This window comes from Quercus suber, unplaced genomic scaffold (genome assembly GCF_002906115.3).
Source record: "Quercus suber isolate HL8 unplaced genomic scaffold, Cork oak 2.0 scaffold_8, whole genome shotgun sequence".
Classification (NCBI taxonomy): Eukaryota; Viridiplantae; Streptophyta; class Magnoliopsida; order Fagales; family Fagaceae; genus Quercus; species Quercus suber.
In genome coordinates, this window is record NW_027069474.1 from 2,403,282 (window position 1) to 2,422,798 (window position 19,517).

General features: G+C 33.2%; 2 protein-coding genes across 2 annotated transcripts; both read right to left on the reverse strand.

Moving 5' to 3' along the window:
• Nucleotides 1-2,010: 2,010 nt before the first annotated feature.
• LOC112035806 (uncharacterized) lies at nucleotides 2,011-13,075 on the reverse strand. Its single transcript, XM_065775802.1, has 4 exons — nucleotides 12,905-13,075; nucleotides 12,185-12,271; nucleotides 4,326-4,454; nucleotides 2,011-2,395 (listed from the first exon to the last, which is right to left on the reverse strand). Exons 1-4 carry the CDS (start codon nucleotides 12,983-12,985, stop codon nucleotides 2,309-2,311), a joined length of 384 nt encoding a protein of 127 aa, XP_065631874.1. The 5' UTR covers nucleotides 12,986-13,075; the 3' UTR covers nucleotides 2,011-2,308.
• A 4,413-nt stretch (nucleotides 13,076-17,488) lies between these two features.
• On the reverse strand, nucleotides 17,489-19,517 carry LOC136068739 (agamous-like MADS-box protein AP3). Its single transcript, XM_065776266.1, has 5 exons — nucleotides 19,409-19,517; nucleotides 19,131-19,230; nucleotides 18,104-18,145; nucleotides 17,943-17,987; nucleotides 17,489-17,844 (listed from the first exon to the last, which is right to left on the reverse strand). Exons 1-5 carry the CDS (start codon nucleotides 19,474-19,476, stop codon nucleotides 17,668-17,670), a joined length of 432 nt encoding a protein of 143 aa, XP_065632338.1. The 5' UTR covers nucleotides 19,477-19,517; the 3' UTR covers nucleotides 17,489-17,667.

Below are 19,517 nucleotides of genomic sequence, written 5' to 3' on the forward strand. Positions count from 1 at the left end.
CTCCTAATGTTATCTTTTTAGTTGATGTGGTCAAGAGTCTTATAATTCAGCTAACATTTCCTAATTTTTTTTTACAGAGAGATTTAGAATTTAAATCTCCGCTCCCAATTGTTGTAACCATTAAATTACTTTTTTTGAAAAAAATATAAAGCAAAAATACACTTTTGGTTCCTACATTTTGAGTCAATTCTCATTTTGATCTCTAAATTGATTTTGCTACTAATGTAGTCCCTAACAAAAGAAAATTGATTCTATTTTGGTTCTTGCCGTCAATCCACTAATGTAAAACTCTTATGTGGCTCTTTGCTGATATGGCGCCGACGTGGCCATTAAAATATTATTAAAAAAATATTTGGCATTTTTAAGATTTTATGTCAAATTTAAATTAATAAAAAATTAATTTTAAAAAAGCTATGTCGAAAAAAAAAAATAAACATTAATCTTTTTTTTCCTTTTCATTTTTTTTTTTTTTTTTTTCTGTAAGAAGATACATCCACAAGCCCAGAAAAAAAAATTAATTTTAAAAAAGCTATGTCGAAAAAAAAAAATAAACATTAATCTTTTTTTTCCTTTTCATTTTTTTTTTTTTTTTTTTCTGTAAGAAGATACATCCACAAGCCCAGAAAAGTTCAAAACCAAAAAAATTCACATCTGGGTGGACTTTGGAATCCTTTGATCTTAATTAATTGTTTCTTAAACTAAATAAAGAAAACAAAATCAAAAGCACCCGTACTAAAACATTCATAGATTCAAACACACACAGACAACTGTTGTCTCAAACTCAAACACACACACCGATATTAAAATCTGAGCCTAAGATGATAGCAAAAACCCAGATTGAGCCAAAAAAAAAAAAAAATCAACAACAAACTTTGCAACCGAAATCACAATGTTATTAAAACTCTCCATCTCTCTATTAACATAAACCCAAAAGGTGAACACATAGCAAAAACCCAAATAATGAACACAAAGTTGGTTCCTTTAACAAGTTATACATCACCAAACCCACATACAACAACCCGCAGTTCTTCAATCACCAAACTCACTTTGAAACCTAAAACCTGGCCGCTGCCAACCATGCCGTGACAACAACCGAATCAATACAAGCCGCCATTCACCAACACCTCCCTCTCTAATTCTCTCGCTTCCATGACTCACCCAGCTACCAACCACCTATCCGTGTTTCACAACACTCACCAACAACTAATCTGTGTTTCACAACACCCTCCAACAACCGATCACAACCCGCAAATCCAAACCAATCCACAACCACAACTGATCTGGGGTTTCACAACAACACACAACACCCACCAACAACTGATACATAACCCACAAATCCAATCGACCCACCATCCAAACCAATCCCACCGCCTTCACTCAACCATAAAAGCTCCATGGTCGAGCTTGAGAAACCCATTTAGACCAAGCCCCATTCTAGAGCACTCAATTAGCTAGGAGAGAGAAAGATCAAAGAGAGTGAGAGTGAGAATCGGCAAATACCTAAAGCTTAAAGTGGTTGTTCATGGAGGGCTCTGGGTGGAAGGAAGAGAGTCTGTGTGAAGAGAGAAGAAGAAGAAGATGTTTGGTGAAGAACTTGATATTCCAAAAATTCTCTAATGGAAAAAATGTTTTAAACATTTAATAAATGAAACTCTTATTGCATCAAGAAAAATAATTTAATTAGAATGAAAAGTAAAAAAAAATAAAAATAAAAATAAAAATAATTAAATTAATGTTTATTTAAAATTTTTTAAAATTTTCTGACTTGACTTTTTTAAAAATAATTTTTATTAATTTAAATTTGACGTGGCATCAAATAATTTTTATAATAATATTTTAATGACCACGTTAACGCCGCATCAGCAAGCAAGGCGCTCTGTCTACCACATAAAAATATTCTGTTAGTGGGTTGATGGCAGGGACCAAAATAAAATTGATTTTTTTTGTTTTTAGGGACTATAATAGTAGCAAAATCAAAATATGAACCAAAATGAAAATCGGTCTAAAATGTAAGGACCAAAAGTATATTTTCGCCATAAATATTGTGGATGAAGCAATAATTACCAATATACCCTATGATTTTTTGTTTTTGTTTGTTTTTGGGGGGTGTTACATACAGATTAAAAACATTTTGAAAATGCTTTGTAACCTAAAAATAAAAACAAGACAGTTCACTTCACAGTAATTAGTTACATACAACAGACTTGATATAGCTTCCCCAAGGAACCCAGAAAGCGCGGCAAAAATGAGCACCTTCTGATGCGATTTTTGGTCATAGCACCTCAGCTACAATTCACATTAGGTGCTTCTACATTTGGTTGTTCTTGGTGATGTTATCCAAATACTGCTTCACACAAGTTTGGTTCGTCTCAAATACGAATGGCATTCCTCGTATCTGCATATTTAATCTTCGTGACAAATCGTCTCAAATTTCAATATATAGTTCATTAATTTTTATACAATGGCATTCCCCTTGTGACTATATGAAAATGTAATCAAATCTTAAAGGTAAGGCATAATTTGTACAAGGATACCCCTACAATAATAGATCCAGTGATTTAAACACACACAGCACTACAAAAATAGAGGATTGAATTATAAAAGTAGAAGATTAGCCACAGGCTGCTAGAGAGCATTGTCCGCTGTTATGGGTCTAAATTTTGTACCCAAAATATACGCATTGCGAAAATTTCTTCATGATATCATACGAACCTGATGGGCCAGATGATGAGAACAGAATATGTGTGGAAATAAGTGTAAGAAACTAAGAATATTAGAGTCACAATCCCAAATGTACCTTCTACCCAATTAGGTGCAGGACTCTGAACAGAGAATTTTGATCATGTACAAGAAAGAATGTAAAGAGATGAATTGATAAACAAGATAAAGGGGAGAGAGAGAGAGAGAGAAATACTAATGATGCCTAATAAAGAGTCAGGTTTTACAGAAGACTCAAGATCCTAAGCAGTAATTAAATGAAAATAGCAATTTTAGAATGCTACCCTAGGTAACAGATCAGAATTCGCCTAATTAAATGATGAAATAGACGGTGATTATCACCACCAAGACTGGGCAGTGCTAAACATGAAAGAAACTAAACCCCGTTTGGGAGGAGGAAAATGAGGAAGGGAAAGAAATGGAATGAATAGAATTATGGATAAAGTTTAACTACAAAATTGGTTGCAGCTAAAGGTTATAACCTTACTTAATAAAATAAAAATTACAATATATTTTGAAAATCTAACCGTTGAATTGCATGTTTTTTATACTCTTAATACACATGTCAAATTTTGTGTCAATTAGATATTATTTACTATATGATCTATAAACTTATATTTTATACATAATTTTAAACTACAAAAACTTGCAATTTAAAATTTTAAACAATTTATTAATGACATAGCTATTGATCTTTAATTTTTTAGAAATTTTGCAAGCATGGAATATATAAGAAGAATATATAATTCAATGGTGGATTTGTCAAAATTCACCTCCAATAAAAAGATATTAATACACATGTTAAATTTTTTGTCAATCAGATATTATTTACTATATGATCTATAAGTTTATATTTTGTACATAATTTTAAACTACAAAAACTTGCAATTTAAACAATTTATTAATGACATAGTTATTAATCTCTAATTTTTTTAAAATTTTGCAAGCATGGAAGATATAAGAATAAGATATAATCCAATAATATAAGAATGGATTTGTCAAAATTAACCTCCAATAAAATGATATTAAGGCTGTATTCTAAAGTTACAATTGATTTTGTAGCAAAACTTTGTCCAAAATTTATTTTGGTATATTTCTTCCATCCTCTTATTTGGGAGTTGAAGTTGAAGAAAATGGAATGTGTAGGAGAGAACACTCATTCCTCCATTTTCCTTCAAAACTTCAAATTTTCATTCCCTTTAAAATTGGGAGGAATTGGAGGGAAGGAAAGAAAGTAAATTAATGAATTTTCACTAAAATTCCCAAAATACCTCTACACATTTAACCTTTTAAAAAAAGGGTATTAAAATGATTCATTTTCATTCCTTCTAATGTTACTTCTAAAAAGGGTACTTGCATTCCAATCATTTCCATTCCTTTACTTTAAAATATCCAAATAAGTTTACTTAATTCGATTCCATTACTTAAATACAATCCATTTTTTTCCATTTCTTTATGATTTACTTATTCTATTCCATTCCTTTATAAACTTCCAAATGAAGGTAAGGCAAGCATTGCAAAGTTGGAGAAGGTTTTCCAAGAAATCCACAATAGAATTTATAATACCATTTTATTATATTCATGTTTAAGAAGCTATAGGAACATACCTCAATCAAACAGCTAGAAATAAGGCTTAGACTCTGACCAGGGCCTACTTCCTTGTTGTTCACTGAAATTGAACACTTGCCAAGATTTTTCAGACAGAACGATCCACCTTTGTCCATCTCTATAATAGCCTAACATACAAGGAAAAGAGGAAAGTTCTCACTTCAAAAGTTCAAGTCAAAGAAGAATAACTACCCTCTGGTGGGTTAGCAAAGAGGGTGTCAAGAGAATCTAAATATGTCCTGGCTGAGATCAGTAGCATCCCTGATAAAGATAAAATGTTCATGTTTCTTAACTAAAACACACATACAGACACAAAAACACACAAAACAAATTAAACAAACAAGTAGACTTTAGTAAATAAAAAAGAAACCTGCTTTTATATATAAGAAAGATCATGCAAATAACATAGACAAATCACAAATCATCAATATTTTACTTGGCAGAAGAAAATCTCTACCCTCAACGACAGGTGCTGTGGCCATTATGTGAACCATGGTGCTTAATTTTACTGCTATTTTCTTTGGTCACATGGCAATAGTAGGCTACGAAAAGTGGTGCACTTCATATTATTCATATGACTAGAAATAGTTTATTCCTAAAAGTTTTAACATAATCCTATCCTCCTAATCCTCGAGAATCATGTCTTTTCCTGCTTTTTCTACCCCCATACTTTTTGACCTACTATTTTACTTTCTTCACCTTCAGCTTAAAGCAAATTACTTGTTTGGAGTAGCATATTCATTGGCCCTTGTTGCACATCTTACCCCCAAAAGTTGCCACTTGTACCTTCTTAAGAATGCATTCAGTTCCTGTTTAGACTTTACAAAAGGATGGTGTTAAAACAATATAAAAGAAAAAGTGATGCAGTAAGAGTGAAGACAATTTTATTTCAATTTAGTATTATTTAATTTTGGAGGTCAATTGTATTTTATTTTAGGTCTTTTTTTTTTTTTTTTTTTTTGATAAATTTATTTTAGGTCTTATTAGTTAATTAGATTATTAGTTTTTTATTTAATTTCCTATGGTCTATGGTATTTTTGTAATTCAAGAATTAGGCTTTCTTAAGTCAATTAGAATTTTTAGTTTAGCCCTAGTCGTCTAGATAAGCACTCTATTGTACTCCAATGAAGATAGTTAGACAGTTTGCTTGAATAATAAAAATTAGGGTAAAATATCATTTTCGTCCCTAAACTATCACAAAAATTCGTTTTTCGTCCCTAAACTTTCAAAAGTTCGTTTTTCGTCCCTGAATTATCACAAAAGTTCATTTTTCGTCCCTAAACTTTTCCAAACGTATTGATTTTCGTCCCTCCGTCTGACGGAGTGCTAACGTGGCTTTGACAGTGTGCTGATGTGAGAGGGACGAAAATCAATACATTTGGAAAAGTTTAGGGACGAAAATAGAACTTTTGAAAGTTTAGGGACGAAAAACGAACTTTTGTGATAGTTCAGGGACGAAAAACGAACTTTTGAAAGTTTAGGGACGAAAAACGAACTTTTGTGATAGTTTAAGGACGAAAATGATATTTTATCCTAAAAATTATTGTTGGAGTTTTTTAATTCCTAGGTTTTGTTTCTTTTTGTTTGGTGCTAAGTCCGAGCAAGCCTAGGTTCTGATTTTCGGGTTATTTATATTTTATGTACTTTAATTTCCATGTTGCATAAGTTTTGGCTTTGTCATGCATCACTAGCATTGCTAATAAAATGGTAATATCAGCAAACAGAATTATCATACTGGTGTTAGATCCATCCCCAACCTTGAAGCCTGAAATGAAACCTCCTCCTCAGTTTTCAACATTCTACTCAGAGCCTCCATAACTAAGATAATTAGCAATGATAAAAGCAGATCTCCTTGCCGTAAATCCCTAGAGGTATTAAAGAAACCTAAGGGTGGGCCATTCACTAGCCCCTAGAAGTGTACAATTAATACGCAAGAGTATATCCATAGTCTCCAATTATCAACAAGCCAATTCTACCTAGCAAATAAACTAAAAACTTCCCAATTAAAATGATCATAAGCCTTTTCAATATCAAACTTGCTGATCATTCTTGGGACACAGGACATTGACTATTCAAACATTCATTTGCAATTAGTACGAAATCTAGAATATACCTCCAGCCCACAAATGTGTTTAGGGACTCAGATACTAATTTATTCAGCCACAACTTTGCTAATATCTTACAAATGCCTCCAACCAAACTAATAGGCCTTAAATCTCTTATATTTATAGCATTAGCCTTCTTAGAGCATTAGCAATAGTGGTGCTAAATAGCTACATAGCTATTTTTAGCACTACTAATACTTAAAATACATGCTACAGCAATGGTGCTATAGCTAAAAAAAATAGTAATATTTTATTAAACTCTCTCTCTTCTTTCATTAAAAAAATATTTTATCTTTTCTTTCTTTTTCTCTCTCTCCAGCTTCTCTTCTTTCTTCCTTTTTCCTTCTCATTTTTTTTTTTTTTTCTCTTTCCCTCATCGCCGAGACCCATCTCTGTTGTGTGAAAAAATGGCGGCTTCTACTATGCTCAGCTATACTCAGCCAAAATTGATCTTCATAATCATCCCCGCAACACCAAATCCTGAATCAGCTACTCTTACCTTTACTGACCCATCAAGGACTTAAATAAAAGAGACCCAAAAAAGAACATTAAAAACAAAATCTACCCAGTTCCAAAAATCTCCATAGCTCAGCAATAGAACAATAATAATAGAAATATCACCCTTTAAAAAAAAAAAAAAAAAACAACAACAACAACAACAACAACTGGGTCTCAAAGCTCAGCCTCAAACAGGTTTTCTGGTAAAGATAAAAAAAGACAAGAAAACAATGGTCCTGACATGGAAACTGTGAGAGACAGAGAGATGTTTTGGATTGAAAACTATACAACTAATGTTAATACTACTACAACAATGGTTATGGACTTATGGGTTGGGTTTGAACCCGTGAAGGCAGAGAACTAGAGAAGCCTAAAAAGCCTTCTAGTTCCAGAGTGCCCACTTTTGTTCATGCTTTACAAATACAGAGAGAGAGAGAGAGAGGAAAGCTCGAGACCCAAGAAGAGTGAGAATCAACTTTTGGTGGTGATTTGTGTGGTGGTTTTTGGCTAATTTGGATTTTTGGCAGTGGTTGTTCTTGGCTTGCTAGTTGTTGTTGGGTGGTTATGGGTGGTTGTTCTTGGTTGGCAGTGGTTGTGGATTGTGCCATTGATTGGTTTGTGGTGTTTTTTTGGTAGTGGGATGTACTATTTTATTGTAGTAAATATATTATTTTATTGTGATATTTATATTATTTTATTGTGTTAAAAGGTAAAATAGATCCACTATTGCTAGATGTTTTGTAAAATGAGTAAGTAAAATAGATAAAGTAGCTTTTTGTAGTGTCAAATAGCTAAAAAAATAGCTTCACTGTTGTGGATGCTCTTAGGGATTAATGCAATAAAAGAGGCATCAAGAGATTTTTCAAACTTTCATAAAACTCCTTAAGGAAAGCCATCACATTCACATGGCATTCCACCACTTGCCAACAATGTTGAAAAAAGGTCACAGTAAAACCATTTGGTCCAGGGGCTTTATCTTTCCTCAATTCCTTTAGAGCTTGTACTACCTTATCCTTTTCAAATTCCATTTCCATCAAACTGTTATCTTCCTCATCTATGGATGAAAACACCAGCCCATCCACACATGGTCTCTTCTTTGTTTCTTTGTAAAGGGAGCCATAGAAATTGATAATATTGCTAACCTCTTAAGTCCTCTTCATACACCATTCCATCCAACTCCAATGCCCAATATGATTAGATCACCTATGAGAATTTGCCAAACTGTGAAAAAATCTGGTTTTGCTATCTCCTTCCTTTAGCCAAGAAATTTCTTCCAAGGTTGCTAATTTCTCCACTTCAGATTTCAACTCCTCCCTTCAATTTCTCTCTTCTGAAGTCAATCCATTTTGTCCCTTTTTCTCATCCATGCACAATATTTCATTAAGCAATCTCCTTTTATTCACACCCACGTCCCTAGAGCTGCACTTCTTCCAAGTTTTCAAATCTTCTTTTAGAGTTTTAAATCTTCTGGCCAGCAAGTGACTAGGAAGCCCATGAAAGTCACAACGATTCCACTAAAACATTGTCAACAAATCATTCTACTTCTTCAACCATATATTTCAGATTTAAATACACATTCTCCCCGCAGTATACCTCCCACCACTACAAAATGGGACTATGATCAAAACTAGTTGTGGCATCAATCTTTGAGTAACATCCATTAAATGTTCTTCCACTCTACAGATACTAAAGCACGATCTATTTGTGACACGGATGGTTAGCCACTGTTATTTGGCTACAAACCCCATTAAGAAGTAAATCTATAAGATTTAAATTAGTAATGAAATCTAAACTCTCCAGTATTATGAATTAAGGGTTTGTTTGGTAGCAGAATTTAAATACAGTTTTCTGTTTTCAAATACAGAAAATTGGGACTAGTTTTGGGGTGAAAAATCATGCCAAACAAGATGGAGTTGTGTTTTAGTTTGAGAACACACATTTTGGAATGCGGTACCAGCATGTCTTATGTGGTTAGCATGGAAGGAATGCAATGCCCGAACTTTTGAGTACATTGAGAGACCTATTGATCTATTAAAGATTCGCTAGCTAGGAAATTATTTGAGTGGTCTCGTATTTGGGGTCTCACGCATTGTATTTCCTTGTCTGATTTCATTATTTCTATTAGATTTTCCTTTTGATTTTAATGTATTTTTTTCGTTGCTGTGAGTTTACAATTGTTTACATATTGCACTTTTGCTATCAATAAATCTTTTATTACCTATCAAAAAAAAAAAAAAAAAAAAAAAACAAACATTTTGAAAACAATTTTACAAAACACCTAGCAAACAAAAACTGAAATGCAAAACATTTTTCACTTATCGAACAGGCCCTAAATCTATCACACCCTAACCTTTTGCTAGGGAATCTAATACATTAAAATCCACAGCTATGCACCAGGCAACCTCCCATCTCTACCTCACATCTCTCTGCTCTTCCCATAACATGTTGGGATCACTATCATTTGGGACAAAAACCCCACTGCAAGTCCATAAGAAGCCAGCTTCACTATTTTTTAGCAAACATAATGAAGAAAATACATGTAACAGAGAGTATGGCTTTGGATAGAATAGAACAGAGGAAAAGAATACAAGTGGCCAACCCCAAAAAGTTGGGACTAAGGCTTTATTGTTGTTGTAATAAAGAAAATCTATCTGATTTTGAATCAACTTTCTCCACAGTCCTTCAATTCCACACCAGAATGGTACCACTAGCTGTATGAACTGCATTGATGAGTGATGACCACCCAATCTACATACAGATTCCACCACAGGTTCCTAACTAATGATGCTGTTATTTGTATCATCAATTTAGCTCTCCTGCAAGCATACCACATCACACTTCCATTCTTTCAACATGTTCCTCAACATTGTCCATTTCTGTGGGTTGTTCAAACCCCTAACTTTCCAGGTAAGTAGGCATAATCTCATTATTGATGATATGTCAGTAGCCCTATCACTGACTTCCCCTCTCCTACTATTTACTGATCTTCCATCATAATTCACTGCACATATCAAAATTTTAAGCTCCCTGATACTCTATGTGATGTAGGACAAATTACGGATTTGCCTATGTTTAGTTGTGGTGGGTTTAGCTGTCTAGGGTAAGGAAAAAGAAGAATTAGAGAGAAGTTAGGGCTGTTTAGGGGCTGTGTGAACAGTAACCTTAGAAAGAAAGGAGGAGAAAGAAACAACTAGGGCCAACGTGTCTATTGCTCAAATCACCCAATTTTATTAATCAACTCATTTTATTTACTTTGAATACATTGAGTACAATATACATAAAGACACTTATTTGCACTAGTAGTAATAGGATTCCTATTAGTATTAGGACTACTAAAAAAACCTAATAAAAACTAACTTGGACGCAAAGTAAATAAACCTAAGATACTTAGAATACCATAGAAGTAGACAGCGCAATATAGACTTGTGGAGGGCTGTCCCACATTGTGTGTTATGGTGTCTTTGGCGGGAAAGGAACACTAGATGCTTTGAGGGAACGGAACGGTCAATTCTTGAGATTAAATCTCCCTTCCTCCACTCTTTGTTTGCTTGGTATTCTGTTTTTTCTTGTTCTAATCTTTTTGTTATGCTTGATCATTGTAATTTTCAATCTTGATGTAATCCTTTCCATGTACACTCCCGGTGTACCAGGGACTTTTGATTAATGATATTTCGTTATTTATCAAAAAAAAAAAAAAAAAACCTTAAAAGATTCTAGGCTCAACTAAATTACCAAAATACCCTCAATTTGCAGGAATTGCAGAAATTACAGATTTGCCCCTCAATATAAAACTGACTATAACGAATAAAATAAAATCCCAAATTAAAAATTCTTTTAACCCTAAAAGACTCATAATTAGACCATTAAAAGGGCACGACTTTCACTTCAATTGGACTTCACATGAGGACCCAATAAAATAATTCTTGAATAGACAAATTTGCAAAGTAATAGCATATTAATCTTCCATGACTCCATCACTGTGAGACTAAGTTTGCTGCATGTTTGTTACAAACCCCTGCTGATTTCCTCCTTGTCTTTCCTAATGGCAATCAGCAAGGGAACAGATGCCGTGCCTGTAATGCGAAGACCCAGGTACTTACTAAAGCTCCATACTTTTTTCTCAAAACCCACTCTGAAGCATCAATCTCCCCAACAACTAGGTTGATTTCCTCACTTGTATCTGGATCAATTCAATCAAGCGGTTCACAAACTATTGGGCTTAAATTATCCCTAATATCACTCTTGCAGGAAGTCACCTCGTATCGCACTGGCAAAGGCTAAGTTGTATCCAATACTTTTATATCAATATCCAGTACATAGGTTGAACCACTCACAAAAAAAATTTCCATCCTGAAAAGAAATCTAATTTTGATGATAGACCCAACAATTCTATGGAACTCCAAGGCAGTGCAAACCCCTCTGGCAAGCTGTGTCTCGGCTCGGTCCTGTACCAAATCTGGTTATACAACAGGTGACCCAAGCCTCATGTCTCCAATGAGATAGCATGGTTACCCTGCCAAAACTCCTTTGCTAAAGTCACATCGATGTCCCTTACTACAGTTGGCAATACCAAATGTCACAATGTCTCCTCATTAACTCCAACCACCTCCAACTTCTTTGTTCCCAATGAACACTTCCTTGACATTCAAGATTCCATCTGATCCATTCAAACCATCTTCTTATTCAACTCTACCATTTGTTTCGATCCAATTGCCCCTTAAAGGGTTAAGTCAGATTCTGCTTCAACTGTATCAATAGAGTTTTTGCCTTTTGTCTTGGAGCCTATTGGATTCTCTTCCGCCCCATTCAATTGCATTTGAGTTGCCATATCGATATTAGAAGCATTACAAAATGGTAATGTAATTTGACCCAACAGGCCAAAAGCTTTTTATTCTGGTTGGCCACAAAAGCCATGCGAGTACCCTCCTTATCTATCAATACCTGCAGCTTTGAAATAAGCCAGCCTAGGACACCTCACTGACCTCAAATAAGGCAAGAAAGGTGGGATTTGAATCAGTTTATGCCAGCTTGCTGCATTTAACTTGGTCTAATATTTAGTGACATGTACGATTTTGGCATTTATTTCCCTTTTATAAGTCTTACCTAGACAACTCTAGGAATAAACAATATATAACCACAGACACAGATCAAGAGCAGAAAATATGAATAAAATCAGCACTTTGACAGTTAAGGAGAAAGATCAAAGCAAAAATGTCATTACTATAACTGAACAAGGCGACCACAGAAAAGCTCACCTGCCGTCGAGATATTTTATTGGCACGCCCTTCCCTTCCCAAGTCAATATCGACAATGATGTCTTCAGTTGCTCTACCAAGTAAAACCTACAGAAACAAATGATGTAACATTGATAGCATTGTCACATGTATGCTTACCTAACAATGACTTGCACCATGCATTTCCATTGGTTAGCCTGATTTATAACACATCAAGACCTACATCACTTTAGGAATTAAGTCCAAAAAACTCCTCCTTACTTATTTATATTGTAAGTTTCACATTTAAGACAAACAAGAAAAATTTGTCAGCTTGATTCTTCTCAAGATATATTTCATGTTTATCATCAGAAAATCCACACAGATTACTTTCGCAATATAGATGAGAGTTAAATCCAAACTCATAGTTCTTGCCACAAAATTCATTTGTCTGGACATGGTTTCTGGGTGCAGAACCCACTACAGCAATAAAGCATATCATGCAGAATTATACCATTTTTTAACTGATAATGTTTTTAGATTTTCAAGGTAAAATTTTGATCAAAAAATTACTGTAATAGTATTTACAAATTTTTTTTTTTTTTGGATAGGTCATAGTATTTACAAAATTATGTGGTAAAATTTAGAAGATTTATTCAGAAATTGCTTCTTAAAAGGAAACACCAGAAAGAGAGGTCTGCCCAAAGAGAATATAAAGCCAATCCAGTATAGGTTGGGGAAGGATTTGTAGCATTGAAATACCTCAGGTTTTTTAATATAATGCTTTGAATGGCGGCCATACAAAACGGCAAATGCTCCATGAGATGCAATGGCTCTTTGCATATAAGAATGAGCACCCTGCTCCAGCCGTATGATTGCCCTCTTAGTTTCCTCATTCTGATATCTTAAAACTACATATAGAGAACAAAATATAATCAAATGCTATATCATATCATGCCTACGTATGATATAAGCGCAAAAAATAAAGATGTTAATTCTCTCGGCATTAAAATAAAATAAAAAGTTTATTTTTTGGGATTGGGGGAGGGTGGGGAAGAAAGGGGAGGGTTTCAAGAAAGTTTTACAATAACAACTTTCTCTTTTTAGTTGTTTAAATATAAAATTTGACAATTATAGTAGTTGTAAATAAATAGTATTTATTATAAGTGTGTATATATTGAAAAATATATATATATTCTAAAATTAGGCATTTATACAATGAGTTATAATTTGGTAAGAATATGGTGTAAAATTTATGTTTTATATTATCCAATAAAATATTGTTACATCAGCTTTTTACTTAAAACTCAATACATCCAATCACACATAATAACATTTCAATAAACTTACAGTTAAAGTTGAATTTTCAAATGGATATTATAATTAATTGAGTGTGGTTGTGTCAATTCTTTGATATGTTTTCACAAATATATATATATATATATATAATTTGATGATATGGCATGTTAGGATTAGCGGGCTAACTTGGGTTTTACACCACATTATTATTGAATTTAATCTCTTATACAATTTGCCACAACAAAAACATTAAAGCCTCAACAAATTAGTGGTCATCTGTATTATTTTATTCCATTCTATTATAAATACTAGACATTTATTATAATTGTATTTATATATGGAACTATAAATTATTCCATCACATTTATGGAACTATATAAATATATATATATATATATATTAAAATAATGATGTATAAACTTGTAAAACCTCAAAAACTCAAGTCATGTGTCACAATATTATACAAATTATAAATTATAGATATATAAGTAAAGAAAATACAAATTTATTATGTTTAATTAGTAAAAGGAAATGTTATACACAGTTACACACAAACTATTTTACAAACCATTCTTATTAAGGAATACAATTATTGGTGTGTTGGCCAATAAGCATTCATTACGAAACCGTCCACCATAAATTCAAAACCTATTCGGAAAAAAAAAAAAGTCTTATCCCACTTGAAAAGGATGACAATGATTGGTTTTAGTGGGGTTTTGTTTTTTTTTTTTTTTTTTTTTTTTTGACGACCCAATTCTTTTTTGAAGAGGACTTGACAGTTGACGCAACTCTAGTAGTAAGAATGTAAGAGTTTGGGATTGTTTTATATTATTATTATTGAATTATTTGGGGATGGATGGATTCGGGTTAAAAGTTTTAAACATGTAAGAATTTGGGAATGACTTGGGCGTTACGTTTTGATTATTTGAATCCAACTGATTATCAGATTAGACATTCAGCTTGTTATAGTACCCATATTATTAATTTTATTTTTTAAAATAATAGGGTTTCTATAAAAATAAAAATAAAAAGGTTAAGTATGCATCTCTTTCTCTCTTAAAAACTTACTCCAAAAAAAAAAAAAAAAAAAAAAAAAACCTATTGGCAGACTAGAGAAAATTGGCGTCAGATTATCAAAACCATGGATTCAATTATTTTCCTCAATGTTCATGTTGTCTCTGTCTCGCATGATATTAAAACCTTTCTTTCTTTTCAGTAGCTTTGTTTGTTTCCCTTTTGGGAAGTCACCCCTCAGCATAAATTTCCAACAGTCCGAGTCATCTCTCTCGCTCTCTAGTGACATCCAAGTAAGCAGTTCATGACCTTTTAGAATAATATCATTTTAAATATAACTACCTAGAAAAAAATAATCTAAGTTCACTTTATAATATGTTTATTTAGGTTGTTTTCCTAAGCATCTTATGTAAAACAATTGAATCAAACAATATACTTACAGGTTATCATTTACAAGTGAAAAGCATGGAAGCATGTTGATCTGCCGGATTAACCAATCCTAGGATTATGGTTCTTTGTAAATCGGATTAGTTTAAACTTAGTTGTTTTCTTTTAGAAATAATACATGCCGTACGTATGAGAATTGTTGATTATGACATTAGACAAAAAAAATTATTATTACATGAAAAGAATGGGAGAAAGAGAAAGTGAGGGGGAAGATCAACATGACACTGATTGCAGCTGACTAGAGAGAATCTGACGGGGACAACCAAAAAAAATTTGTATTAATCAAACAAAGGGGCCTACTTTTGGCTTTAATTAAGAATCCAATGAGAGGGACATTTAGCTTTATTTACACGAGCATTGGAGTGAGAATTTTCTTTTTATCGCTCGAAGATAATTTCTTTTTATTTTTTTATTTTTATGGAGTTTTAATTTATGACATTTATTTTTAATGATTATGTTATTTATCATAAGACTAAAATACCAATCGGTTTTTAGTATAGGCAGAGATTTAATCTTAAATATCTTATTCAACCATTAAAAAATTTACTAATTAAATTAATTGAAACCCACAATACTCCAAGAAATTCAACTAAGGTCTCATCTGTCTGTGAAGAATGATAAGTAAGAAATTTTAATTTACATGCTACAAGACCAATAAATTCCTGTTGTCTCACAAAATGGAACAAGGCAACGTTGTAAAAATCTCAAAACACCTTTTTAAGTTTTAAAGGGTTTGATCATGGGTGATGGGGCCAAGCCTAAAACATTCAACGCAAATCTCATAAAGAAGCATGAACTAATAAAGTTGCAATTGAATCTCAGAGAAAAGGGAAAAGCACAAATTGGTAATTTATGGCACCATTGCAATATTGGAGTCCATTGTGTTTTCAAGCTGTATACAATTGAGTTTATTATAATTATTGCTCAACCCAAAAATATGGATACCTTAAGAACTCCTGAAAAAACAATACATTTGCTGTCTGACAATGCTTTCTTTAATGGTTCCATACTAATCACATAAAGTTTGTGCCTTCAAGGCTTCAACCATTAGGGAAAGACCAAAAGAACAAAATTTTGAATTCTCTTTTTATTCAAGTTGAAGAGAAGGGAAAGATTAAAGTGGAAAATGGGCTTCAAGCCCAATTCGCACTAGAAACCAACTCCTCCATAGTTTCTGTATATGAAGTGTATTAAAATGTCTATAAGGATTGTTGTGAGATAAACCCAACAACCCAAAGAGGCCCAATTGCACAAGATCCGTAGGGAAAAGAAAGCTTAAGCCCAATCAAGGAAAGATCAAGGACTCCTCGGATAGGCATGGCCCGATCAATATGTGTGGAAGACAGTTGGGTTGAATAGTCAAACCACGTGGGGCTCCTAATGCCACCACGGGCCAAAGATGGATCAATACAGAAAAGCACCCCATAAATAGTCCAAATTCATTTTCATCTATTTCACAGTTGATGTACATGAGAAGCAAGCACAATCTCCAAGATTGCCATCCTGCAAAAGAGTTGAAAGAATCCGTTGGTAAAGGCCTCCTGAGGGTTGGATAAAACTCAACATGGATGGGTTGTCTATTGGCAATCCGGGAGCTACTGTTGCGGGGGTGTAGTTAGAGATGATGGTGGCAAATAGGTAGAGGATTTAACCAAGAGCATTCGCTAACAAGCAATTTTGTGGCAGAGTTATGGGGGCTTAAGGATAGATTAATGATATGTTGCAATTTAAATATTTCATCTCTAGTAGTTGAGCTTGATGCCAAAGCTATTGAGGATGTTTTAGGTAACTCTGACTAAGTGAATAATGTTATATCTCCTATTTTGGATGATTGCAAGTTGTTGACTTCCTGTTTTCAGCGGATTAAGTTTAAACATTGTTATAGGCAAGCAAATCAGTGTGCAGATAACCTTGCTAGGATAAGCTCTAATAAGAATTTTGAGTTCACTTATTTTGAAAGTCCGCCTGTGTACATTGCTAATACTTTTGAGAATAACCTTAGTGGCATGCATTCTAATAGGCTTTATTATATAGTTTCTTAGTTTTTGTAATGAATCTTCTTTTACCAAATAATAATAATAATAATAAAGCAAGCACCATCTCAGCATTATATATCATTTACAGTCTAAAATAATAACAACTACTCAGTATTAAATGTTGAAGGACCGTCTTTACAATAGGGAGCGGCAAATCATGCCCTAACCCATCCTCTCACCTTGACAAAAAGGGGAGGGATGGGACAAAAAAAAATCTCCGCTCAGTCTCTCTATCTTGTGGGGTTCAGATCTGAATTCTCTATAAATACCCATTCCCCAAGCCTAGAGAAGGGAGAGAGACTTCTGAGCACTGAGCAACCATGTACCGAGCAAGGAGAGCAATTTAAAGAGTTCCATTTTTTATGCTACTCTGAATCGGGATTGTAATTCATGAGTTTCAAGTATGGTACATCCCAAGTCCTATAAAAATTGTGTCGAGTGACTTTTAACCCACTACAGGGATAATTTAGAATTGCCACATAATCTTCTTTAGATTCCTCTAGATATACCAAGCATAAAACATTTGACAGAACTAGTATGTAAACAAAATAAAGAACTAAATGAGAGTACTTCATCTTAGTATTATTCAGAAAAGCAAATAAGTCAACTGCATATTCTAGTAGAAAAACGATAAATGTTTGTAGTTGCATATAGTTGAGTGCATAGTTTAGATGCTGCTAATACTCATAATTCGCATTCTTGGTAGCTGAATGCCTGTGACCCCAGTTGCTACTCAAGCAAGGTGTAAGTGGTGAGATCTGACCCTGCTCCACTATGAAAATTAGGCTGCCTAGGTCTCAGGCGTAAAGCAAATATGTGAGGATCTCCATTTGAGCATCCAATAACAGCACCATAATCTCCTCCATTATCAACTAATCCATATTGTGGATCTTCATTTCCAGCATCCTTAATAAAAGTAAAAAAGATCCTTCTATTAATTCCAATTTGTTTCTCAAATTTTAAATTCCATAAATATGTATATGTGTGTGTAGCATGATGCTTACAATTTCATGTAGAATATTTCTATGTATTTCTTTAGCATTCCTTAACTGCAATCAAATGAAATAGGGGAAAGATGAAATCCTTTATCAAGCAAAACTCAAAAACACAATTAAGGTTCAATGAAATAGATAAGTAACCATATATATTGCCCATTGGGTTTTACCTTTTTCTTGAAAGTTTGAGTTTGGTTATTAATCACCTGGTACTGTGGAAAACATAAGAACCAAGTTCATTAATAAGCTTACAAGTTACAAGATAATTTAAAAAGCCTTAGAAAAACCCTAGCTTATCTGTTAAGCACAACAAACACACACACACACACAAAAAAACAAAAAACCCACAAACAAACATCCCTTATGCTGCTGGCGGCAAAGTATTTCCAAGTAGATTATAGATACAAGATGGGGTATAAAATTAAGAAATTCCACAACATGAATTATGACTAGGGCCTATTTGGAACTTTGGATGAGTTTATTATGTTCAATGGTTTATTACGTTTAAAAGATAAGTTATGTGAAAGTAGGGTTTAAAAAGTTTAACTTAACCAAATAAATAAAATAAGCTAAAAAAAATTGGATCTAATAACGAAAAAGAAGTTTATAAAAAATATGTTGAATACTGAATACACAACTCTATTAAATGGGTTTATAGCTAAGAATGAAAACCATTGATAAAATAGAAAGATCTTACAATAAATCAAAACATGTGTAGCTTATTCCTCCCCTTTTTTTCCCTTTTTTTTAAAAAAAAAAAAAAAAAAGTGAGTTTCCACCCCCAAGGAGAGGGAGAAAAGAGATTTGAGCAAAAGGTATGCATTTTCATCAAATAAAACAGCAAAGGGAGTGCATTTCTTCTTCTTCTTCTTCTTCTTCTTCTTCTTCTTCTTCTTTTTTGTTGAATAAGTAGCAAAAGGTATGCATATTCATCACATTTTGGGCTCAAAGTACAAGTACAAGGTTTACACATATCCATGGTAGTTACTAGTTAGTACCCCCACAATAACTATAAAATCAAAGAGTTTCTATAGCAAAAAGCTTAAAGTTCCACAAATTTAAATTTCATCACAGCCAAAACATGCACCTCATGAAATCAAATGAATATGTAAAATAATAAAAATCATAACCATATATAACAATAAAGATAATAGAAATTTAGCAATTTTTTTAATTATTGGTGGTCATAGATCCAACCTTGCGGTCGCGAATAACCTTGACAGCACTCTCCATGTCTTGCTCAAGAATATGCATTTTTTCCAAGCTCAGATCATTCGCAGATTCACCTCTCCTCTGCCTATCAATCAGCATTTCAAAAATAAAAATCCTCCAATTAAATTCAAAATTTTACTAACACATTATCCCTAAGAAAACATTTTCATTTATTTGGTAAGTACTTCTATAAAAGTCCAATGCAATTGTCACATGCAGAACACAATATATAACTCCTCACTCATAATCTATTACATATATACCTTATCTCCGTTCGAAGACTCCTATTCACCTCCTTCAGCTTCTTCAACTCTCTTTGCATTCTCTGCATCCATTACCATACTTCAATAAACAATTAACTAACACACACAC